At 36.5% G+C, this 27,309-nt stretch overlaps 1 protein-coding gene across 8 annotated transcripts in view; it reads right to left on the reverse strand.

Moving 5' to 3' along the window:
- Window positions 1-27,309, reverse strand: part of IMMP2L (inner mitochondrial membrane peptidase subunit 2) — an 848,583-nt gene that overhangs the window by 789,818 nt on the left and 31,456 nt on the right. For 7 of the 8 annotated variants that reach the window (XM_038557367.1, XM_038557364.1, XM_038557365.1 and 4 more), the window contains exon 3: window positions 19,194-19,330. In XM_038557367.1, coding sequence (XP_038413295.1) covers window positions 19,194-19,328 — 135 coding nt within the window. In that variant the 5' untranslated portion in view covers window positions 19,329-19,330. Of the gene's footprint in view, window positions 1-19,193; window positions 19,331-25,417; window positions 25,477-27,309 lie in introns of all 8 variants that reach the window. The other variant, XM_038557366.1, reaches the window with a different exon arrangement.

Below are 27,309 nucleotides of genomic sequence, written 5' to 3' on the forward strand. Positions count from 1 at the left end.
AGAACTCTAACAATTGTTAGAGTTCCAATTGTTCTGATTTTAGGAATTAATCTTCCCAAAATTTAATGTGCACAACTATTTAGTTAAAAATATTTTCTATAGGGACACCTGGGTGGCTCAGCAGCTGAGCGTCTGCCTTTGGCTTGGGGTCCCGGAATCGAGTTCCACTTCGGGGGCCCTGCATGGAGCCTGCTTCTCTCCCTCTGTCTATGTCTCTGCCTCTGTGTGTGTGTGTGTGTCTCACATGAATAAATAAAATCTTTAAAAATATTTTTTCTATAAAAACATTACACCCATTGTTTGAAGTTACCATTTTTAAACATACACACATATATATACATATATATATTCATTAAAAATCCAACAGTCATTATCTCTGATTGATGGTATTCTGGTTTCCTTTTCTTTCCTTTTTCTTGAGGGGGGGGGAATTTGTAATATTTAAAAAGGCTATGGTATGATTTCCTCTGACCTAAATATTATATCATTCACTCTAAGAAAGGCAACATAAGTCAGCAGATTTCAGCAGATGTTAATAAATTATGCTAAAGCTAGAAATAGCAGATTTCAAACCTGCTTTTGGAACAAGTACAACACAGCAGTTGGGCTTTAATGCTATCTCTGATCAAAGACTTTGCTGAAGGATTTTTTATTCCTCCTACAAACAAATATTATTGTCAAGGTATCCTAAATTCTCAGCTTGTGTCTAAGTTCAAACCATATGACAGTTTTAGAGGAATTTATGTCTTGGTTTAGAAAAATAAAACTCCCCTAGAGAACTGAACAGAGACATGATGGACTTCTTACCTTGTAAAATTTAGCCACAGCCATCAATCAGTAAATGATATTATTCTGACTTTGATTTTTTTCTGTAAATTTCTCATTCATGTTTTGCACATTCGTTTTTTAATTAAAAAAAAAAAAAAACAAGTTCACAACCTATAATTCACTATCATCTACCAACAAAGCCTGGTTTTAACCTCACTTCTCTGGGTGCAAAGCTTTCAACTCCTTCATGTCTAGAAAGAGCACTACCCACCCTGGCTATATACAATCTAAAATGTTGGAATATTAAATATTGTGCTTTTCATTGAGATGGTCCCCAGTTGCAACCATGAGGAACGAGCAGTAGCCCTCAGATTTCTTTTGAAGAACCATTATTTTAGAGAAATGATAATGGCTTTTTTTTAACTGCAGCACTGGCCAAGAAGCATGAAATACAGTTAAAATAAATGTATATTCTGATTATAGAATTATTTTTACTATGAGGAGCCACACTTTTGAAAGAATGTGGATAAAATGGTCTAAAATATCATCTTCCTTCTCTTGCTACTGAGGCTTCTAGAGTTCTTGGATTTGTCTCACTAGATGTACAAAATAAAATGGGTAATAACTGTGCCCTAGTCTCCGTGAAGGTTTAAGTTAGAAACGGACCATTCCTTTCAGACAAAGGATGCTTATTATCCCTTCCCCTTACTACTTGACCCCCTTCAAGAGCCAACCATCTAATTCAAAAATTACTCAAACTTTTGTCCATAGGGCCCTTAACCTGGCAAGGGTATTAAAACCTAGAGTCACACATACATAACGCTTGAATGCTAAAAGAAGAAATTCAAATCATAAGTCATTGCAGGAAATATATACTTATAAGCCCTAGTTATATCTGACACTTTATTAATAAGTACAGAATAGTGGGTTCTTCATGCCTGCTCCAGCTTCCAGAGGCTCTCCCACAGGAGCATCCTGGCAATATCATGAAGTTCCCACTGAGACCCCTCCTTACCAAGTCATTTGAGAGCCCTGCTCTAAACCAAACAGTCCTGGAAGCCTCTTTCTACTCACATCTGTAGACTTTGGACAGGCCCCACAGGAGCTGGGTAAGAAATATATTCTTCACATGTCCAACTTAAACTACAATAGGGAGAAAAAGGATGCGTTCACTATAGATGTGAAGCTATAAAAATTCATTCATGCTTCCTTTCACATATTCATTCATTCCTTCATCCCTGAAAAACTACTGAATTCCAACTCTGATAGGCACTGTGCTAGGCAATAGGATTCTTCGTTTTTGCAAATCCAGATATGGACCTGACCACATTTTATTCCAAGATCTGAGAGCCTTTTAAAAAAATAACTTTGCTTTAATCTCACCCTCTATTTTACAGATGTACAGTTCTTCAAGCATTCCCTGCTTAAAATTAGAGTGAATATTTTCTTCTTCCTTTTGATATTTCTGTATGAAATTTCATTCACATAAAAATAACTTGTATTTCTGTAGACATTAACTTTCTTCTTTTTTCTTTAAAAAGCAGGTCCTGGGGATCCCTGGGTGGCTCAGTGGTTTGGCGCCTGCCTTTGACCCAGGGCGTGATCCTGGAGTCCCGGAATTGAATCCCTCATTGGGCTCCCGGCATGGAGTCTGCTTCTCCCTCCTCCTGTGTCTCTGCCTTCTCTCTCTCTATCATAAATAAATAAATCTTTAAAAATAAATAAATAAATAAATAAATAAATAAATAAATAAATAAATAAATAAATAAATAAATAAATAATACCAGGTCCTGAGAGCTATATTAATACAATTTTTAAATGGACTTCTACCATATTAGTTAACTTGGAAGTACAGTGAGTTGCTAATTTCTCATTCTTCTAACCTTTCAATATATTTCCTATGCACCATAGAATGACATATCACAATTTTATAGGTACTCTCATATATTACTTGTACAAATAAGTGATTACAAACTATCTACAAGGAATTTGCCAAAATAAATCTAGTCTATAAAGTGGTCCTATCCTTAGACCTGGAAATGTCATATTTGGTTAAACAATATGGTACAGGGATATTAAAAGCCATTGAAAATCTTACTGCAGAAAAATATTTAAGAATATTTGGATATGGGGCACCTGGGTGGCTCAGTGGTTGAGCATCCGCCATGATCCTGGGGTCCTGGGATCAAGTCCCACATCGGGCTCCCCGCAGGGAGCCTGCTTCTCTCTCTGTGTCTCATGAATAAATAAAATCTTTTTTTAAAAAAGAATATTTGGATATGTTTGGCAATATAAATTAGGTGGTAATATATTTTTTCAAAAGGTATAATTCAAAATAGAGAAAGAAGGGAGAGTAGGTGGGGAGGGAGAAAGGAAAATTGTACAGAAAAGGATAAGAAGAATCTATAGTAGTTCAGAAATGCAAATTTTGAAGTCAAAAACCTGGGCTTAAATCTGTGTAATCTTCAACAAATTAATCTCTTTGCTCCTGTTTCTTCATCCGTAAAATGGGTAATAGTACCTTCACTATAGAGTTGTGGGGGATTTTAAATAAACTATTATATTCACAGTGAATGGTGTCCTGAAATACAGTGATCTTTCAATATTTTCCAACTATTATTATTATTATTGCAGAACAATAATGTCTTAGAGTAAGAACTAATTTTTTAAAAGTAAAACTATCTGATTTTTGCACCCTCTTATTACAAATATTTATGAAGTATGTTTTCTTCTTTAACAAATTCTTCAGTGTCTAAGCATCCCCCTAGCTCAGATCGCAATCTAAGCATCTGCCTTTGGCTCAGGTCATGATCTTAAGGTCCTGAGACTGAGCCCCTAGTCTGGCTTCCTGTTCAGTGGGGAGTCTGCTTCTCCCCCAATACTCTCTCTTGAGCATGCTATCTCTCTCAAATAAATAAATGAAATCTTTAAAAAAAAATGTTTCTGTTCATAGTTAGCTGGGTCCCAGAGGCCTCTTTTTAAACTAACCATCCCTCTTATTTTTCTTTCTCATTGTTCAAATTTTAATTACAGTACAGTTAACAATCATATTAGTTTAAGGTTACAATATAGTGATTCAACAATTCTATACATTACTCAGAGCTCTTCGGGATGAGTGTACTTTTAATCCCCTTCACCTATTTCACTTATCCCCCCCATCCACCTCCTCTATGGTAACCAACAGTTTGTTCTGTATAGTTAGGAGTCTGTTTTCTGGTTTGTCTCTTTTTTTCCTTTATTCATTTATTTCTTAAATTCCATGTATAAATGAATTGATATGGCATTTGTGTTTCTCTATTTCGCTTAGCATAATACTCTCTAGCTCCATCTATGTCATTGCAAAATGGAAAGATTTCATTCTTTTTAAGGCTGAGTAATATTCCTTGTGTGTGTGTGTTTGTGTGTGCATATATATTTAACACTTCTTCTTTACCCATTCATTTATTGATGGACACTTGTTCTGCTTCCATAATTTAGCTGTTGCAAATAATGCTGTAATAAACTGAGGGGCCTATATCTTTTTGAATTAATGTTTTCATTTTCTTTGGGTAAACACTCAGTAGCACAATTGCTGTATTACATGATACTTCCATTTTTAAACTATTTGAGGAACCTTCATACTGTCTTCCAGAGTGGCTGCATCAGTGTGCATACCCATCAACAATGCATAAGGGCTCCTTTTTCTCCACATCCTCACTCACTAACACTCACATTGTCTCTTGTGCTTTTGATTTAAGCCATTCCAACAGGTGTGAAGTAATATCTCATTGAGGTTCTGTTTTGCATTTCCCTGATGAATGATGTTGAGTATGTTTCCACGTGCCTATTGACCATCTGTACGCCTTCTTTAGAGAAATGTCTGCTCATGTCTTCTGAGGCATTTTTTAATGGATTGTGGGGTTTTTTGGTGTTGTGTAAGTTCTTCATATATTTTGGATACTGACTATGATATGTCCTTTGCAAATATCTTCTCCCATTCAGTAGGCTGTCTCTTAGTTTTGATTGTTTCCTTTGCTGTGCAGAAACTTTTTATTTTGATGTACTCCCAATATTTTATTTTTGCTTTTGCTTCATTGTCTAAGGAGATATATCTAGAGAAACGTTGCTGGAGCCAATGTCAGAAAAATTACTGCCTGTGCTCTATTCTAGGATTTTTATTTCAGGTATCACATTTAGGTCTTTAGTCAATTTTGAGTTTATCTGTGTGTATGGTATAAGAAATTGGTCCAGTTTCATTCTTTTGCATGTAGCTGTCCAATTTTCCCAACACTTTTTGCTGAGGGGACTTTTTCCCATTCATATTCTTGCCTCCTTTGTTGAAGACTAATTGACCATATAATGGTAGGTTTGTTTCTGGGTTTTCTTTTTTCTTTAATATTTTATTTATTTATTCATGAGAGACACAGAGAGAGAGAGAGAGAGAGAGAGAGAGAGAGAATGGCAGAGACACAGGCAGAGTGAGAAGCGGGCTCCATGCAGGGAGCCTGATGCGGGAGACTCAATCCCGGGTCTCCAGGATCATGCCCTGGGCCAAAGGCAGGTGCCAAACCGCTGAGCCACTCAGGGATCCCCTATTTCTGGGTTTTCTCTTCTGTTCCATTGATCTATGTGTCTATTTTTGTGCTGGAACCATACTGTTTTGATTACTACAGCTTTGTAGTATAACTTGAAATCTGAAATAGTGATAACTTCAGTTTTGTTTTTCTTTTTTCAAGATTGCTGTGACTATTCGGGGTTTTTGGTGGTTCCATGTAAATTTTGACCATCCCTTTATGTATTCACCAATTCAAGTTCCTCAAAACTCTGTTGACTTCCTATTCATCTGATTGACATTCACTCCATTCCCATATAACTATATTCATAACTCTTCGCAAACTAGAGCTCTCTCTACTTTGTCAGGCTGCTGTGGTACAAGGACCTTCAGAATCTTACACCATTATAATCTCTTTTGTCTGGCTAAAAGGATCTACTCAGTCACACCTTAAAGCTTTCTGAGGTCTTACCAAAGAGTCTTCCAGTCAAGATTTGATATTTACCCCAGGCCACTTTTTACTTTGAGGATCTTTGTCTGGCAGAGACTGCTAAAGAAATAGTTTTATTTTTTAAAACAGAAATTACTGGACACCTTGTATTCCTCTAAGTTCTACTTTAAGTTCTTTTCTTTCTTCCTATACCTTGTACAAAGCTATAAGTAACCAATTGACAATGTCAATATTCTGCCTAGAAATCTCCTTAGCCAGATCCATAAATTTGTTAGGTACACCTTCTATATTCCAAGTTCCTACAGGTAAGTTTCTCAAACTGTTTCAATATCATGAAACATGGTCACCACTATTCCAGTCTCCAAAAACAGCTCCCTTACCACCTTTCCAGCTTCTAGTAACAGTTGTCTGTCATTTGTCCAACTTTTGCCAATAATCTCCTAGCATTTTTCCAGCCCCCCACTGCTACCCAGTTCCAAAACCAATGCCATCTATTTTAGAATTTTGTTTTGGCAGCTCCTCCCTAAAAATGGCAATTTTTGTTTGGGTTACCTATTGCTTCATAACAAACCACTCCAAAACTATCAGTCTCAAAATAAGAACCATTTATTCACTCATAATCCTGCAACACAGGTTTCACTCAAAGGAGCAGATCCTCTGCCTAAGGCCATTCATGTGGCTGCAATCATTTGTGACTTGAAAAGGGCTGGAAAGGCCAACGTGGTCCTATTCACACATCAAGCACTGAACTGGGGCTCCCTGGCCAGGATGTTTCACTTGTCTTCCAATGCCCCCTCTAGCAGGACAGCCTGAGTTTCTTACATGTTCCCAGTTCACAAGTACTGACCAAGTTTCGACTTGAGTAACATCTGTTGATGCCCAATTGGTTTAAACAAGCCCATATGGCCAGATTCACTGTGGAAGGGAACTTTGTAAATCAATGAGGGAACTGTGTTTCACTGAGGAGTCATTACTGTAAAAATCTACACATCTCCCATGCTAAGTAAATGGGCCATTCTCTCAGGTGACACTCTATGCTTCTTCTTGGTCATTTTAAAAACTACAGATGGGTGCTTTGGTGGCTCAGTCAGTTAACGGTCTGTCTTCAGCTCAGCTAATGATCTCAGGATCCTGGGATCAAGCCCCACATCAGGCTCCCTAATAATTGGGAGTCTGCTTCTCCCTCTTCTGCTTCACTCTCCCTGCCCAACCCCTGCTCATGTACACTCTGTCTCAAATAAATAATAAAATCTTCAAAAAATATAAATAAATAAATAAAACTACAAAAAAAGAAAGATGGTTTATATTCATAAAAAAGAAAGAAAGAAGATTAGCTGGCAAAATAAAAAACTGAACAAAAAAGTTAAAAGATCTGTTGATGCTTTAAGCTATAAAGTACAGCCCACACATTTAAAAGTTAAAGTAGCGGGACTTTAAGCTATAAAGTACAGCCCACACATTTAAAAGTTAAAGTAGCGGGACACCTGGGTGGCTCTGGAGTTGAGCATCTGCCTTTGGCCCAGGGTGTGATCCTGGAGTCCCGGGATCAAATCCCACATCAGACTCCCTGTATGGAGACTGCTTCCCTCTCTGCCTATATCTCTGCCTCCCTCTCTCTCTGTCTCTCATGAATAAATAATTAAGTAAAATCTTGCTAAAAATTTTAAAAGTTAAAGTAAGATAATATAAAATCAAAACTAGAAGAAATTTAAAGTACAGTCTACAACTAGAAAGAAAAATCAAAATGAAAAGTATAAATTGATATAACTATTGATGCAAGAGATTACAAGCAATAAAATAAGCTAAAACTAGCATAAATATATAGAGAATGAAAAATGTATTTTTAAAAGGTACTAAAAGTTAGAATTCAAAAGCTTAACACACTAAGACAATCAGGAGTTTTGAAGCAAAAGCAGTTTCCAGGTCTGGCAAATGCCCCCAAAATCTGCCCTACCCAAGAGTTGGGATTCTCTACAACAAAGGTTTCTCAAACGTATTTTTTTATTAAAGCATAATTGAGACATAACATTATATTAGTTTCAGATGTACAACACAATGATTCAACACTTGTATACACTGTAAAATGATGACCCCAGTAAGTCTAGTTACCATCCATCACCATACATAGTTATGAAATTGTTTTTCAAACCTGAGTATTTACAGACCTTGTCACAATGCAGATTCCAAGGTCCTAGTAATGATTCCATTTTCATAGAACTGGGATCGGGCTCAGGAACTTTAATGAATAAGCACCCCAGGTGATATTAATAAAAACCTAAAAATGGCACTAACTGTCAAAGGGCTTTCTCAGACCATGGGCCTCCTTATCCTTTGCATTGCATTTACAGCTTGAAGCCCTTAGGACAAGCCCACATTTAGAATTCCAGATTCAAAAGCTAACATCCTCCTTAGCTATAGCTCAATTTGAGCAGCTTCACCCTTTCAAGCCTCCTTCCAGCAATAAAGCAGCTTTTTTCAAATTACAGGTCATGACCAATGAGTGAGTCATAGAATCAATTTAATGGGATGCAACCAGAATAGAAAATATCAGAGGGCACTGCACATAATGATGGTAATTACAATTTTAGTATTGTTACATGAAACTTCTGTTTCAGTTGTGTGTGTATAGGTACAATGAAAAACTATACTACTTAATGAGTCATGAGCAAAAAGGTTTGAAAACCTCTGCCAAAAGAATATGATGGATTCATCAAGAAGCTAAAAAGTTTTCAGGTGAAGAGTGCAGAAACACCCTCAAAGTCAAAGAAAAAAATTTTAATGATGATAATTTCATTTCATCATATTTCTGTAGGGTTTAATTATTCAAGCACTTCAATGCTTCAAAGAACAAATTTAATATGCATTTATTCAGCATCCCTCTGAATGGGTAGGTGAGAGGAATATGGTTCTTTTCTTTTAGAAGCTTACAAAGTAGAGTTAAGCATTAACCCATGAAATAACTAGAAGATTACAAGACAATACAAAACATGTATAATCATGAGTTAAATTTACAGTGCTGTGGGATTTCAAATAAATGAGTGACAGAATTAGGGAAAGTTGCCTGAAGAAGATAGGACTGGAGTTTAGCCTTAAAGGGAGCATAAGGTAAAAAAAAAAAAAAAAAAAAAAAAAAGCAGAGAGGAAAAGGTATAGTAATAAGTCTTGTTATATAGCCAAATGAGGCTAATGCCTATAAAAGTCTCAAACACTTGGCATATAACACAATAGTGAGTACACATACCACACTCAGTCATTCAGAAACCCAGGTTCTTTCTATCTTATAGATCCACCATCTCCTAGGGCCTCAGAGCCAGACCGAGTCTGGAAATGGCAACTTACTTTTCATCCTCTTTCCATTGTCCAGAACTCAGCCCCATTTTACTAGTAGGAAAGGCAAATAATATAGCCTAGGATCAAAATGGGAGTGCCTCCATTCATTGCTAGTACTTTCTCTTACAACTAAAGTATCCCAAACATAATACAAAGAATAAATAGAGGAAGACTCTGAAAGATAGAAAGAAGACAGACTGGAGGTTAGGGACCGTAGGACTTGAGGAACGACACTGTGGCAAGTTCCCTGGGTTCTTTTTCTCAGATATCCTAGATAAGGTACTGAAGAAGCCTGCAACCAGGAGCCACCAGAACAGGCAGAACAAAAAAAAAAAAAAAAAAATTAAAGAAAAGCTTACTTTCTAGCCACAGGGCCAGGAAAAGGATGTCCAAGGATGGAAAACACTTCTAATACCTATCTTAATCCCAACAAACACCAAAGAAAACCCTGCCCCAACACCAGATGTTAGTGGGCTAAACAGGAAACTGGGGCTAAAACAGCATCAATGAGACTGGGTACATTCCCTTCACTTCCCCCTGTCCTAGAACAAAGAGGTAGAATGAGAATGCAGGACATGTTAGTCAATACACACACTATCATCTAACCCAGGATAGTTTGATAATCTCTTTAAAATGAAACATAAACGTACCATATGACTTAGCACGCCACTCCTAGAAGTATTATTCACAATAATGAAAATGTGGAAACAACCTAAATATTCATCAGCTGGTAAGCAGAAACAACGTGGGAAAAAAAATCCATACAATGGAATTATTTTTGATAATTTAAAAAAAAAAACTATTGATATATGGTACAATGTAAGTAAACCTCAAAACACATTATGGTAAGTCAAAGAAGCAAAACATAAAACACCACATATTGAATGGTTCTATTTGCAGAGAATGCCCAGAAAAGGCACAGGTAAAAATAAGAATTAACTTAAAATAGACATGAGGGATCATCTTGGGGTGGATGGAAATGTTCTAAAAGGTGATGATTACATAACTCCATAAATTTATTAAAAATTACTAAATCATTCACCATGGATAAATTCAATGATATATAAATTATACCTCAATAAAACTTTTTTTAAAAATAGACAGAAGGGTACAATGAACTACCATTTTACCCATTACCTAGTGTGCACAGTTATGAAGTCATGGCCAATCTTGTTTCATCTATACCATCATTCCATTCTTCTTCCTCCCATATTACTATAATGTAAATCTCAGCTATTATACATTTCGTTGTAAATTTTATGTGATGAATACAGAATTTTTTAAACTAACCACAATACAATTTTTATACCTTAAAAAAATATAAAGGGCAGCCCAGGTGGCTCAGCGGTTTAGCGCCGCCCTCAGCCCAGGGCGTGATCCTGGAGACCCAGGATGGAGTCCCATGTCAGGCTCCCTGCATGGGGCCTGCTTCTCCCTCTGCCTGTGTCTCTGCCTCTCTCTGTGTCTCTCATGAATAAATAAATAAAATCTTAAACATACACACACACACACACACATATAAAAGTACAAGTGATAAAATGGAACTTTGGTCATTTTAAATAATCTTTTGTTGTTTTCTCATATTTTCAATTTTGTCTTTTATTTCTTTGAACATATCACATTTAGCCACTCATCGTTCTAATACTAGACTTTAAGGTCCAACTCTGCCAAAGGATGTTACAGACTCTCACTTGTAATAGTGATCTTTGCCTTGTGTGATATTTTTACTGTGAGATCATGTTTATCAAACATTGTATGTGCCCAGGAAGATTGGTGATAGCCCCCACTGAGTGCCTAGGCACCACTAAGTCCAAAGAGAATGAAAATCTCAATTTAGGGTATTTCAATTGCAGTGAAGGTGAATTCAAACCTCAGTCCCGCATTTAGGGCTTTTGTCCTTTACTCAGAGTCTAGAATTTTTTTCTTGCAGAACAGATTTTGGTTTTAGTGTATGCATTCCCTAAAGATATGTCTCCTCCATAGTCCTGAATTTATTCAGCATTCCTGTTCCACCTCTCTACCCTGTCTGAGCCCAGGGCCTTATCTTCTGATCCCCACGTGGCTGTTAAAACCAAAAACTCTGAGTTACCCGGAATTGACAAATGTCCATAGGACAGCTGCTGGCTTGAATGCGTACTTACTATTCTGGAAATGTACTCCCCCTTATTTGTGGTCTCAGATCATTTCCATCATTTCCCTCACCTCCCTGCAAGGTCACTATGCATTTTTAAAGATTTTTAATGTTTTATTTATACTTTTTTATGAGTTTTGCATTGAGAATATTTTCTAGATATCTACTCTGCTGTATTTCCACAAAGTGAAATCTAACTCCTTCTTTTATGAGGTCTAATTATAAAGTTTATAATCTTCAGTTTAAAATCGGGCATTTTCTATAAACCTGAGTTTCAAAGTTTGAAATGCTTCATCTCTCACTATAACATTAATTTCTACCTTTGTTTTAATTCCAAATGTATACAGAATGATCCCAAAATTAAGTAACTTACCAATTACACCACTGCATAAACAAAAATAAAATGGAACAAAATAGCTCTGTGAGCAGTATTATAGGAAGGTATTATTAACACAATAGTAATAAAGCATGACTTTTATTAATTATCATTTAGTAAAATGGAAAGCATTACCAGAGTTAGCTGGAGTCAGTTCTAAAGCTTGATGGCTATGTGAGTTTAGGTAAATTACCTCAAATGTTTAGCCTCAGTTTTTTTTAAATGTGCAGTTTAGAACTTGGGTCAATATCCTTTAATGTAGCAAAAGTCCTATCCAAGGGAATCTGAAGAAAGTATTACATTTAAAATTATGTAAAAGATAAGCATTAATATGCCAATCAGCAATGACCATGACTCAGAAGAGTATATAAAAGTTTCATTAAAGGGGCATGATGTACCCAACTTAAATGGCTCAATAACAATGTTTTTGTGTATGTAGATACATACACAGGTATGTACGTGTGTGTATACAGAGAGACATCAATACCTATGTTTGAGAGAGAGAGAGAGAAAGAGAGGGAGGGAAAAAGAGAAAAGGAAGAAAATAACATAAATGTGACAAAATATTGAGAACCCGTGGGAGTTCTCTGTACTACTCTTACAACTTTTCTGTAAGTCTAAAATTACTTCAACATCTTTTTTAAAAGTGTTATAAAGTCAGCATTTAAATAACAGATATAACCCTGGCTCCATAAAACAGAAGCATACTGTTCTTCTATCATGGGAAGTGAAGGAAATCCATGAAGGGACATTATAAAGTTATCACTCACCAACTGTTTCGGTTTCACATATGTTTGTTGCTATAAATACAAACTGATCTATTTGAATTCTCTATTAATGACAGGTTGCAGAACTACATAAAAATGTAGAACATCCTGAGGGGTAAACACCTTAGGTGAGATTTTTGAGCCAAAGGTAATTTGGGAAGAAAGCTCACACATAAGCTGAAAAAGCATTCCAACATTAACTCCTGGCTTCCTCCAAAGTCAGCCCCAGACGGCCAAGGGGAGTAAGAACACAGAGCATTCAGCATCACAGGAAATGTGTGCCCGGTGGTTCTCAGCATCTTGGAAGTGCAAATTCAGCAGATAACATAAAACTCCCTAAATCTACAATAAATTCTGGTGCATAAGTCACAATATATCTCTTTCCTTAAGAGTCTATATTTGTATCTAGCTTCTCAGAATGTAATAATAATAATTATAAACAATGATGATTGTTGGATATTAAGCCCACTATAGATTTAAAACTTTTTAATAAAATAAATAAATGTGACAAGGAGAGAGTGTTAGCCTCTTTGCTTATGTATTTGACAGAACTTTTAATTTTAAACTCAGCAGGAAACAAGATAATGACTGTAAAGAGCCAAGAAGGAGCCTAAGAAGTTTATTACAAACGAGTTTCTTCAAGATCATTTGCAGGTAGCTGAAAGTCAAGACAATTTTGAGCCAATGAAAGTGTGTTACTGATTAGTAAATACCTCAAAATGCTGATTAAACTCTATTTTCTCTCCCATTCTCTAACTTTCTAATATATTCTGCATAAATCTTTCTCTGAAGTCTGAGCTAGAGAGATGGAATTGTGGAGTAATGTTTTCAAGTATTTTCCCCTCTGGCTATGCCAACTGGAAAAAAGAAGACAGTATACTATATAAAAATTCTGTAGCAATTACAACAAAACAAGACAATGATACCTACAGTTATTTCCTTCACTAACTTCTTAAAGTCTTAAATCTTAATTTTAAATGTAGAAGGCATACACCTTTTATAAGAACCAGTGACCCTACTGCAGGCATTCTCACTCAAATAAAAATCTAAAACTCTGGTGTGAGGTCATTAAACTATTCCTAGGGCACCTTTTTTACTCTAAAAGCCTCAGTAAGCGATTGAACTTCTAATTTGAATAATTGCATTCCACCAACATAAATTCCCTCTGTAGTTTCAACTGTATGCAGTATCAGTCTCCATTTCCTGAGTTAAATTAATGTTGAGTAATGTGGTGCTTCTTTAAAAAAAAAAAAAGTGCATCTACTTTCACAGTAACCTTTCAGCAACTAGTAGAAGTGATTCATGCGCAGTAGAGGGGAATAAGTCAGTATGAATAATCATTAAGCAACAATTTCTGCCAGCATTCCCTGTGTGCAGAGCATTGCTAAAGGTATATCTCATCTAATAAAATAGATATATCTATATAACTTTATTTTTAAAAAATCAAGTGTTTCATAAACAATCCTATTTCCCATTGAATTATATCATATCATTAAAAACTTTTTCATTTATGACTTACCTTCAACAACTGTGAGTCCTCATGTTTCATCAACTCTATCCGTCTAGTCAGAAACCTAATAGATTATAAATTAAAACTGGAAAACCTAACCTACTCAATAGGGTTTAAAAAGTAAAGATTTCTTGTAAGAGGGGATCCTCTTCTATTAAATCTCAAGCCAGCAGAATTCTAAAATGACATAAGAAAGTTCTGATGCGGGGCAGCCCGGGTGGCTCAGCGGTTTAGCATCGCCTTCAGCCCAGGGCGTGATCCTGGAGTCCCGGGATCGACTCCCACGTTGGGCTCCCTGCGAGGAGCCTGCTTCTCCCTCTGCCTGTGTCTCTGCCTCTCTCTCTCTCTCTCTCTCTGCCTCTCATGAATAAATAAATAAAATCTTTAAAAAAAAAAAAAAAGTTCTGATGCAAAATTTGTTACCAAAGTGAATTTCCAGTGTTCCTATAAAAGCATTTATTCAATATACTCAAAAAGACTGGTAATATAGTCTCTCTAATGAGATTTGATCTTTGAATCCTTGGATTTTCTTAAATAACATTTCTAGAAGTTGCAGAGTAACTTTTTAAGAAAAGCCACTCTAAAGTGATGATCCAACTGGCCCTGGGTGACTTCCAACCTAAAGACATCTAAAATGGATCAACCCATTCCAGAATTCAGTGACTCAAAATTTCAATCTATTAGTTTTGTCAGTCTTTGGCTCCAAAGATTAGGGTCATTGTAAGTAGACTCAAAGGTGAAAAACAACTCTTTAGATTACCTCTGAAGTCAACTAAATACCATTGGAGTCATAGTGGATGTACTCACCTACTCACTATTCTTCCTTACCTCCTCACTTTACCATGACTCCCTGATCTCATTGACTTTGGGTTTTGACATGTGACTTACTTTGACCAATGGAATGTGAACAGAAGAGTAGAAGTTCTGAACTGAGGCTTTAAGAGGTTCTGACTTTTTCCACTCACCCTCCAGTATCCTGCTATCACCCAGGAGAACATACCCCAAGCACCCCTGGCTCCTTCAGCATAGGTCTCATAATGAAAGATACATGAAGTGGACTGAACCAAAACCATAGTCTAGAGTGACTACAGTTAATCTATTGACTCATGTGTAAGAAATGATTGGAATGCAAGCAAATGAAATCTTAGAGTGGTTTATTTATTGCTGTAGTAAAAGTTAATACAGTGGACAACAGTAAGAGGGCTCAACATATTATTTTCTGGTACCTCTCTGTTCCAAATTAAAAATTTCCAGGTCCAGTCTCCAAAATAGTATGCTAAAGCAAACTGGTTCTCATTTCTGATGCACCAGGCATTGGTCAAATATGTCTGACAGCTTGATATCTTCTCGTCTGAAAATGCATCCATCATTCACGATTAATAACTTTGAACCTCTCCTACTAAAGTAAAAGTACATTGAAGATGGAATCCGTACCTGATTCGCCATCCCCCTATAGGACCTAAAACAGTGTTTCACACTTTCTAGCCATTTGATAAATGACTTCCTATTCCAACTCAAAGTTACCACTGCTTTTCATTATTATCCATATCCCAAAATGACCTCCAGAGTCACAAAGTGCTTCATATATTTGAAATGACAGAAATGACTAGATATGATCTTTCCACCTGAATATACAGGTATTCTAAGGCACTACACAATGAATGATGCTAAAGACTAGTAACCTACACCAACATGAATTCCTTTGAAATGGCATAGATTCCTTCAATGAATAGTGAGATATAGAATAGGTGGCTATATGAAATATCTAATAGTGCCACACATAAAGCATGGTGCTGCCATGGAGGCATGTCAGCATTCAAGGGAGGTTTCACAAAGGGACCTATCAATGCCTTCAGGGGAGCACATTTCTGTCTTGCTCTCTTTCAACATCAGCACACATCCAGAGAACTCCCTTCCTTCACAACAAATCAACCAACTGCCAAATACCAGATATAATCCTCAGGTCTCAGAGTCAGTAAAAGCAGGTGTGTTCCCATGGCCAACAAGCACATGAAAAAATGCTCCACATCACTTGCCATCAGGGAAATACAAATCAAAATCACAATGAGATACCACCTCACAGCAGTGAGAATGGCTAAAATTAACAAGATAGGAAACAACAAATGTTGGACAGGATGTGGAAAAAGGGGAAAACCTCTTGCACTGTTGGTGGGAATGCAAACTGCTGCAGCCACTCTGGAAAACAGTGTAGAGGTTCCTCACAAGTTAAAAATAGAGCTACTCTATGACCCAGCAATTGCACTAGTGGGGATTTACCCCAAAGATACAGATGTAGTGAAACACCAAGACACCTGCACCCCAATGTTCTTAGTAGCAATGTCCACAATAACCAAACTGTGGAAGGAGCCACAATGTCCTTCAACAGATGAACGGTATATACTCAATGGAACACTACTCGGTCCTCAGAAAAGGTGAATACCCACCATTTGTTTTAACATGGATAGAACTGGAGGGTATTATGCTGAGTGAAGTAAGTCAATCGGAGAAAGACAATAATCATATAGTTTCACTCAAATGTGGAATATAAGAAATAGTGAAAGGGATTATAAGAGAAAGGAAGGAAACTGAGTGGGGGAAAAATTAAAGAGGGAGACTAACCATAAGAGCCTCTTGACTCTGGGAAACAAACAAAGGGTTGCAGAAGGGGAAGCATCTGGGGGGATGGGGCAACTGGGTGACAGGCACTGAAGAGGGCACTTGATGGGATGAGCCCTGCGGTTATGCTAGATGTTGGCAAACTGAATTTAAATAAAAGAAAAAAATTAAAAATAAATAAAAATTAAAAAGCAGGTGTGTTCCTTGCAGGATGCTCAAGAACTTCCAAAGATGTCCACACACCCTGCCAGCTATTTTAGTACTTGTGTCATTAGGGAGATTTCAAGACAAGAATTTTTTTCAAATTTTTGGTCAAAAATTCTGCTGAACCCCATGGTCTAAACATGTTCAGTTCATCAGAGCTGAATGGTAGCAAAGATATCTTCAAAAATGCTTAATTAATTAATCACTATATCCCATTATTGCAATTTCTGCTCCTAAATAATTTTAAGTATAATTTAGTAATATCTAATGAAATATAAACAATTATAGTTAGAAAAAGTCAAAATAATCCCCAAATACAGACCCAACTGTAATAAACATACACCTTTATTTTCTTCCCAGAACATCCTTTCCTCTTTTATTCTGAAAATAGCCTGCCTCTCTTGTGGGAAAGGTCATGCCATCTTACCCTGAAGGCTGAAAGTCCCCGAGCCACAGGTTAGGGGTGTATACCTGTCTGAAGCTGGGCACCCCAGGCCACTGATCAAACTTTATCTATATTTGTATAGATAAGGGCATGTGACCAAAACTGAATAAATCACAGTCTTTTCCCAAGATCTTTCAAAGTGAAATTAAGGCAAGAGGAGAGATCTCTCTCATTCCTTAAGAGATGATTCCTTAAGATCTCATTCCTTAAGATCAGGCATCTGATCAGGCAGCCATGTGCCCCGCACTGTGAAGAAAGCTGGTCGGAAAAAAAAAGCAGCAGAAGTCAGAAACACAGAAGACTGAGCACCCTGCAGCATCCAAATCCCTGGTTCCAGTTGTCCCTGATGATTGCCACACTTTAGTCTTTCTCCTAGGTACATAATAAGCCTTCCAATAAACTCTCCTGTATATCTAACACAATTCAAGCTGTTTTCCTGGAATCAGTAGCCAAGGAAGTTCTACATAATATACCAAACAAACTACAAGGTAACAAATTTGACTTCTTGGGAGTAGGGTCAGGAACACTGTAAGAAATGTACCTGCAGCAAAATTAGTATGAGTTAATAGAATAACACTATTTAACACTTTCTTCACTACCTTCCTAACTGGGGATAAGCTTTGTCTTTTCCTAAGCCAATCAACTTCTTGTATTTTTTAGTGAATTAACCTGTTAGCAACAAGTCATGAACACAGATGTTCAGTGGCTATATACTGGGCTAAAACATGAAGATTAGGATACTATGATTGCCATATGATTCTCTGGACTATCATTAGATCCAAAGTAAGAAGGCTTGTGTTCTGGAAAAATCTACCTCAAGACAGTAATGGTTGTAAACCAAATAGCACTCACTACCAGAACTCAGGAAGAGATCGGATTTTCCATACAATAATTACATTTAAAAAAACAAACTCATTCTAACTCCTCAAAGCTGATACCTATGCCCTTAACTAGTTCTGACTAAAACAAAAAGAAAAAACAAAATGGTTTTTCTTTATATAACTTCAAGCTCTTATCAGCTTACATATTCATTTTACTTGTTTTATACAGTTATTTAGCACAATGTGAACTTCATACAAGCTCATAATGGAAGAAAACAAGTCATATCACAAGATGCAAATTCTTCTGAATTACATAAACTTACTTACACGGCTAGATTCAAGACACAAAGTTTAGAACAACAAAGTCTTCTCTAAGTTATTCCAGAAGACTATTTGCATATTAAATTTTAGAAATCTCTACTGCAAAATTCTTCCAGTGTAAACTGGCATTTAATCTTTTCAATCTGCAACATGCTTAAAAATAATATGTCCAGAACATGTGGGACCAGTGCTCTAGACTTTTTTACCTGCTAAAAGTGTCTATGTATACACATATATACATATACACATATATAAACATGCATAGATATGTGTATTCATGTGTATATATACACACATATATATAGTTTGTATATATTTTCTATGTGTATACATATTTTGGGTGTGTGTACATATATATATACACTCATATATTTATATAGACATAGAGATAGATATAGCAATCATATATATATATATATACACACACACACATATATATACACACACACATACACCCACACACACATATACACACACACACACACACAGTGACTGAATTTGATCCAAACCCATCCTGCAAGTATACTAATTTGGTCTTAAAAGGATATTTAAGTGTGGATTCAAATATAGATAATCAAAATATCCTAAAATCCCAGGCCATATCCACAGAAAATGGTGTCATTTAGTACAATTTCTTTAGAATCTCTACTTAGAATTCCTAAAATAAATAAAAACTAAAAAATAAATAAATAAATAGACATAAAGAACTATTTGATAATTATGTTTATTGAACTCTACCTGTTTATAATATGACCACATTAAAAGACCTTTTAAAAAAATTTAGAAAAGTTAAATTTCAGGCCAAGGCCTTTTTAAAACTTTTCAGGTCCCAGCATAGAAATAATATACAGAAATCCCATTGCTGGTACATGAGAAACCGTAAAGCATGTGCTACAAATAATGAAGCCAGATTCATTTTTACCTGCATTGATGCTCCCTCCACTCTTGCAACACAGGCCACCCGGTCCAGGAAAGTCACTGCCACAGGCACTGCCACAAAAAAACCCTTACAGAAGGCCTTAGCATATCTTCTCACCCAGCCTTGTGACTGTGCCATACCTTAAAACACACAAAAGAAAGTATGAGATTAGCTTCTAAAAAAGGTAAAAAAGAAACAAAAACAGCACAAGAAAAGTAAGAGTTAAGGAAAAACCTCATCTCTTAATATAATTAATTGTATTTAAGTATATAATTATCAATAATACATAATATAAATATAATTAATAATTATATATAATTAATTATTATAATCTTAGTTTCACACTTATCCCTGTAAGTAGTGGAATAAATTTGACTTAAATCTCAAAGGCAAGTACACTAACTCAGGTTAATTCTCTTCAGCAACTAAAGTCCACTTGCTAACTTCAGTGGAAACTTTCTCTTCACAAAGCACTACGTTAGAAAACAAACAAGCATTCCAAAAGGAAATCCTTTCAGGTTGCTGACTATTATGGCGGAGATACTTCTTACACTCCTGAGATCTGTTCTCTTCCATAGTCACAGAAGTTTTTGTGGGACATATGGCTTCCTGGCCTCCCTTGCAGGTAAGTGTGACCAGGTGACTAAGTCTGATGAAAAGGCCTAAGAGCAAAAATGATAAACTTCTCCATCGTGCCCTGAAAAGGAAAATGTCCTCCCCTTTCCTGTTGCCCTTTTTATGATACCATGATAACAAGGTAGTAGTAGGAGCAGAAATAGCCATCTCAAGTTAAAGATGGCAAAGCAACAAGATAGAAGGGTCCCAGGTGCCCAGCACCATGGAGGCACTGTAATTGTGCTGCACTGCTTACCTTTGAACTATTAAATGAGACATCTACCACCTTCCATCGTGTTTAAACCACTCCTATAAGAGTCTGTATTACAGTAACCAACCTAACCCTAACTAATACAACAATGAAATCTATGATACATCAAGAAAAAAAATCACTGAACGTGAATTCAATACAGATAACTATGAATACTCACTCACTCTGTAACCACTTGAAAATTTTTCAGATTTTCTAGGCATTAGAAATCCCTTCATTGTCTCATGTAATTAAAAATAAAATAGTGGGGATCCCTGGGTGGCGCAGCGGTTTGGCACCTGCCTTTGGCCCAGGGCACGATCCTGGTAGACCCGGGATCGAATCCCACATCGGGCTCCCGGTGCATGGAGCCTGCTTCTCCCTCTGCCTGTGTCTCTGTGCCTCTCTCTCTCTCTCTGTGACTATCATAAATAAATTAAAAATTTTAAAAAAAACTATCTTTAAAAAAATAAATAAATAAATAAAAATAAAATAAAATAGTGAGAGATCAAGATATGCTACCCTACCAGACCAAATAGAGGCAAACACGGTCCAACAGATCAAGAATCTTGATGGTTGGGAAAGATAAATGATCATTTTGTTCATAGTCTTACTTAGACAAGCTCCAAGGGCTACCCAATACTGAAGGAGGTGGTGAATGGGACGGTGAGATGAGAGGTCTCTTGACCTCTCCTTCTTTGCAGTGTGCAACTAGATCAGAGTAAATGAAAAGTTCCCTAAAACAATCACAAGGCTTGTTTAGCCCTAAACCTACAGGTCAGTTTGCTTCCAAGAGATGACCTAAGATTTCTTGTCCTTTTGACAGCAGGTTCAAAAGGGTCCAGAAATGCAATTCACACCAAGCATATACCAGAAAGGCATACACCAGAACAGTATTTAGACTTTTCATTTTTAAGTTCCCAAAAGTCATACTTCCAATGAGAGCAGTGTTATGATAATATTAATATTAAAGACATAAAAATAAGCTAAAGATAGTATAAGAAGGAAAAGAAAAAGATTAAATATATTCATGAGCAATTTAGGGAGAGGGAGGCAGAAAATAAGTAAATATAAATATGTAAGTATAATTATTTACTTATTTACATAATACCAAAAAAAAAAAAAAACAGAAATGTTTCAGTTAAATTCAGTCCAAGTACTCAGTTCTGAAGATTTACCCACTGACCTATATAATTTAAACTTGAAATGAGAGACAAGAGGAACATATAAACAGGGGATCACTTCCAATAGCTTCATCCAAAAGACTTCACTTCTCACTTTATTTTAAAGGAATTTTTCCTTTGGAGACACATACAAAAGAGGGTCATATGGTAATGAAGAATGCATAACCTTCTCAACCTGACAGAGCAAAAGAATTCTCCAGAGTTATCGGTATAGGACAATGGCTTTCAAACTGCTTTGCTCAGGTCCCACATTAAGAAATACATTCTATAGAGCAACCAAGTACTCAAGTACTCACTCATACACACATACACACATACACACACACACACACAAAGACTTACACATGTACCCTCAAAATACAGCAAATAGAATTGAAGTTTCACAAAACAGCATTTATTCTTATTACATAATAGCCTATCATTTTAGTCTGTTCTATTTCACCGGTTGGGACAAAATGGACGTGGGGAGACCAGATTATTCTAGTGGTCCTGAGCAAGAGATGATGGTAGGTTGGACTATGGTGGTGGTGACAGAGATAGAATAAAATGAGCAGACTGGGGTGCCTGGCTGGTGCAGTCAGTGGAGCAGGCGACTCTTGATTTCAGGGTTGTGAGTTCTAACTCCATGCTGGGCATGGAGCTTACTTAAAAAAAAAAAAAAAAATGAGCAGACTTATGATACATACTTTGGAGGTTAAAATGACAGGATTAGACACAGGTGGGCAATGGCAGGGAAGGGGAGAGAGTTAAGAGAAGAAAGCGCCAAGAGGCAGTAGTGACCTATGAAAGCATTGTGATGAAAGAGAAGAGAAGAGGATAGGACAAATGTAAATAGAAAAGCATGCTCCTATATATCTGTGGCTCTTAGAATTAAAAAAAAGCAAACATGACAGAATGAAAATGTTATCTTTGCTGATTCCTTGTGTCCTGCATGCATGGACCTTCACTAAATGACTAGGGATATGCGCAGAATAGAAACTAGGAAAGCTTTTTAGAATATGATGATGCCGTAGCAACCTTGGTTATAAGGTAACATGCATGCTTACAACGTAAATTAAGGGGAAAAGAGAACATAAGTTGTATTAGAATTAAAGTCCCAGAATTTTGAGCCTCCCCTTCTTTTCCGATATCCACTCCCTCATATGCTGCCACTCCATTTGGTCACTGTGGCACCCAGGAAGGATCCAGGGCCCTGGGGTGGCCTATAACTAGCTGTGTGTCTCACCAACTTACTTTCAGGCCTCAGTATTCTTGTCTGTAAAAAGAAAGAGGCTAGATTCAATTTCTAAGGTCCTTTCTATGCCCAACATTCTTACTTCTATAAATTTTTCAATTGTTTCTCCAGGACTTCAGCAGATACTAAAATTTTAAAAAGTCATTCAGGTTATTACTAATAAGAGACAGGAAGTTGCCTTTTAGATTTGCTGATTCCTTGTGTCCTGCATGCATGGACCTTCACTAAATGACTAGGGATATGTGCAGAATAGAAACTAGGAAAGCTTTTTAGAATATGATGATGCCGTAGCAACCTCAGTTATAAGGTAACATGCATGCTTACCTTTGAGAGTCTAAGTGTTAAAAAAAGAAAATACTTTGCTGTTATTAAACAGGTAGTTAAAAAAAAAAAAACAGAAGCTAGAACAAGTGCAAATCATGTCAAAGAAGATTTAATTATAGTGAAAGCCACTGCTCATTCACTTCTTGTCTTTACAACTTCACTGCTGACCATCTCCTACACAACAAAATCAAGACAGGTATTTTTCCACCGAGAGACTCTCAAAGAGTATGTGGGAGGATGCCAATCTGAAGCTGCACGGATTCTGCCCAAACCAAGGGAAAAAATAAAGCTACCTTGCAAACATGTTGTCACTATTTTCAGAGGCTCAAAAGAAAAGATTCAGTATAGTCCAGTCCTACCTGAACTGTGAAGGACACCTATACAACATAAAAGTCAAACACTTTTAAAAGCTTCTATCACTAAAATGTTAAAGAAATCACACATAAATGAAACAAACATTACATTTCCATGTCAGGTCATACAAATAAATTAAGTTCTATGTTATTCACATTTTATTAAAGTTTATGTATTTCTTTTTCTATAGAAATTGCCAAAGAATCAGAATCATCTGGTCTTTTGTTCACACCTTCAATGTTTAAAACCTCCATACTAATAAGTACCTAGCATCTGTTTCCTCTGAGAAAATTTCCTTTAAGCAATGACAATATGCTACTAACACCATCCCCAGTAAAAAGGGAATAATTTTTATCAGTAACCTCATTCTTCTAGTAACCATGCAAGTCATTTAGGTTCAAAACATCACTCCTGAGAAAATTGATGTGTAAGTAGTAGGCACACCTGGTTCATTGCTGAACTGAGAATATTTTTAAATAAGCTTTCAGATTCAGTTGAAATCATATTTGCCACTTGCTATATAGCACCTGCAAGGGAAAGTTTCTTGGTGATGCTGACCTCAACCACATAATGACCTACATCATAAATGCCTCTTCCCTCTTATGACTTGCAATGGCTTGATCATGCATGAATTCATCTAAAATGATTCTTAAACTTGCTATATTTTAGCCTCTACAAAGTCACCAGTCACTCATCCATAGCAACCAGGTGGATAAATACACCTCAAGTCATCCTAATTACAAACACTATTTAAAAATTGTGTGGGAGTCTTGAAGGTAAGAGGAAAATAATAAATTACAAGGCAGTATCTTATATAAAATGTAATCTTTCAATCATAATAATGAGCCTGCACATTTGGGTAACCAAATCAAAATTTTATTTCTAAACTCAAATCATATATATCAAACTATGAACATCAGAGAATATAAGAGCAGAGATTCAAGCAAACTGGACACCTAATTTTCGGCTAACTCAATATGTATTTATTGCTTACCTGCTATGTTTCTAGGAATTGTGCTAAGGGATGAGTACACAATGCAGAAAAAGGTAGGTGTATGGTCCTTGGTCACACAGAGCTTATATTTCATTCTTGCTACACTGTCTACTTTGCTAGATACTGTGCTAGGACAGCAAAGGTAAAAAGACAAAGTCAAGTTCCCTCCAAGGGAGACTTGTTACAAGTTCATAAGAAATGAGTAGATGACCATGCATGATCAGACTACCCTTCTCCATGGAGCTCTCCAGGAGCCCATTACCAATAACCTTTGGATACAATTGAACTAACTAATGCAAGATAAAAATAATAACTGATGAACTATTACAATTTTTTTAAATATTTTATTTATCTGTGAGAGAGAGGAGAGTGAGAAGAAGCAGGGGGGAGGGGCAGAGGGAGAGGGAAGAAGCAGACTCTACTGATCAGGGAGGCCCAGGTGGGTGGGGCTCTAGGTAGAGCAGCTCCAAGTAAGGCTCAAGGCAGGGCAGGCTAGACGGAGAGCTTGAGACAGGGTTCCATTCAGGGTTCGACATGGGGGTCAACAGGGGGCTTGACTCCAGGACCCTAGGATCATGACCTGAGCTGAAAGCAGATGCTTAACCCACTGAGCCAACCAGGTGCCCCTGAACTAGAACAATTTGTTTCTACCAGAAGCAGATTCGGAAAAGTAACCTATGGAAACCAACTTAAAAAAAAATTCAGGACCACCTTGCTCCTGTCATTTAACAAACAATAGATGATAAAATAGACCATTGGTAATCTTTAGAACGTGAACTCCAGCACCAATTCCTTTATCTTTTAACTCATGTGACTTAGCAGTTCTTACTCAAAAATTCTTAGAACGGACAAAATGGTAAGAAAAAACAAAAAATAAAGAAAAACTAGCCAAAAATAATAAAGGGGATAAATGTAATGCAGTTGGACATAAAGTGAACCATGTTCTGGCAAAGATACCCAATAAAAGTCAACACTAGTAGCCTAACGAAGATAATAATAGTCCTCTGTCTTGACCTAAAACTGCTTCTTTGATAGAGATAATTGTAATTCTCTATTGGTAAACTAACGAGCATCTGGATTTCAAGAGAATAGAGATTAAAATTGATGTATTTAATTTTGAGCCAGGAATGTTTAAATGTAAATGAGTTCCACAGTTATGTTCTACTATAACTGGCATAGAGAGAAAACATCACCAGAAAACAACTAGGTTATACAACTTGATGAGTTTTTGGTAAGGACTCCAATTTGCAAATGTCCAGCATTTATGCTCACCTTTCCCTCTGCCTCAGAAAAGGAGACCTCCCTCTGTCTGAAGAAAAGCCAGCATTGCTCTGCAGAGGGAACATCAACAAAAGAGGGAAAGACAGTAGAAAGTTGGTGGCCTCTGAATCTGACTTCAATTCAAATCATGATTCAGTCATGCAACTTTGGACATATTACTTCATCTCGTTGAGCCACAATTTTTTCATCTGAAAAAAACCTGCAGGGTGTTTTGGAGATAACAAAATGTTCACACATGTTGTTCTGTTTAAGAAAGCATTTGTATGAAGAAAAAAGAGTCCCACAAAGCTACGATCTAAATACAGAATATTGGAGAACAATGGCTAGAACATCAAATAAAAGGTATTTCTTCAGGTAAAAGCATTAGCCATATCTAAAGAAAGGGACTAGCTATAACAAATTGAAAAAGGACAAAAGACTTAAGGATGTCTACTGCATGCAATAAAACCAGTAAAGCCTATCTTCTAGGTAATGGGATATCTACTAAACAGAGTGATGCTTTTATTCTGCTTTGAACTTAATCTTGTTCTAGGATTTAACTAGTTAGGGACTATCATATTTACTGATATTAGCTAGCTAACAATTATGAAGTGCCAACATTGTAGCACTGTCTTAGATGATTTGAGATTATTTTAAAGGCAGAATAAAGGAAAAAAATGCCTTACTGCCAGAATTAGATCACAGGAATAAGTCATAATAGCCACTGAAGAAAAAAAAAAAGATAGAAGCTGAAATTGCAAGAAAAAAATTCACAAGAAAAAGTGGAAAGAAAAAAAATGAATTTAAATGTAGAAGATAGGTTTAAGAATGTCCACTAAAAAATTCTTACAACTTTTCAGGGTGCCTAGGTGGCTCAGTTGGTTAAGCGTTTGCCTTAGGCTCAGGACATGATCCTGGGATTTTGGGATTAAGCCCTGCATCACATCAGGCTCCATCACATCAGGCTCCTCGCTCAGTGGGGAGTCTGCTCTCCCTCTCCATCTGCCCTTTTCCCTATTTGTGCATTCTCTCTCTCTTTCTCTGTGTCAAATAAATAAATAAAATCTTTAAAACATAATAAATAAATAAAATAAAAAATTCTTACAACTTTTCTATACATTTAAAAACTGCCATTATCGAAAGCTACATTTGTAACTAATGAGTATACTATATGTTGGCAAATTGAATTTAAATTAAAAAAAGGAAAAAACAAAAAAATTAAAAATTAAAAAATAAAACTGCCCATTTAATCTTAGAAGATTCTTATGAGGATTAAATTGGACCACACATACAATACATCCATAAAATGTTAGCCCCTTTGTCAAATGCTGTTCCAAATATTTTAACTCTGATACTCCCGAAGGTCGTTCTCCAGCTTTGGTTCTCCAGATGTAGTTCTAGCCTGTATCTGTATCTGTGGAACTGCCTTGTGACCAAATTAATTATGGTATAATTTGCATAGAATAAAATGGCACAGCATTGGGTAGGTAATGCTGTGATGCAATTTGAAAAAAAAATTGCCATTAAAGGGCACCTGGGTGGCTCAGTTGGTTAAGCAACTGCCTTTGGCTCAAGTCATGACCCCAGGGTCTTGGCATCAAGCCCTGCACTGGGTTCCTTGCTCAGTGGGGAGCCTGCTTCTCCCTCTCCCTCTCCCTGCTGTTCCCCCTGCTTGTGCTCTCTTTCTCACTATCTCCTCTCTCTCTGTCTCTCAAAAAAAAAAAAAAAAAAAAAAAGTAAAAATCTTTTTCAAAACGTTGCCATTAAAATGTTGGAAATAAAAAGAGACATTATATTTGGTAAATTTCTCAAAGAAAAAGAAAATAGGATTCTGAGAGTAAAGATATCTATGGCCTGAAATAGTGAGAATGCTGGCCAGACCACAAACAGGATATATGTTAAGA

Source organism: Canis lupus, chromosome 14, assembly GCF_011100685.1.
Source record: "Canis lupus familiaris isolate Mischka breed German Shepherd chromosome 14, alternate assembly UU_Cfam_GSD_1.0, whole genome shotgun sequence".
NCBI classification, from domain to species: domain Eukaryota; kingdom Metazoa; phylum Chordata; class Mammalia; order Carnivora; family Canidae; genus Canis; species Canis lupus.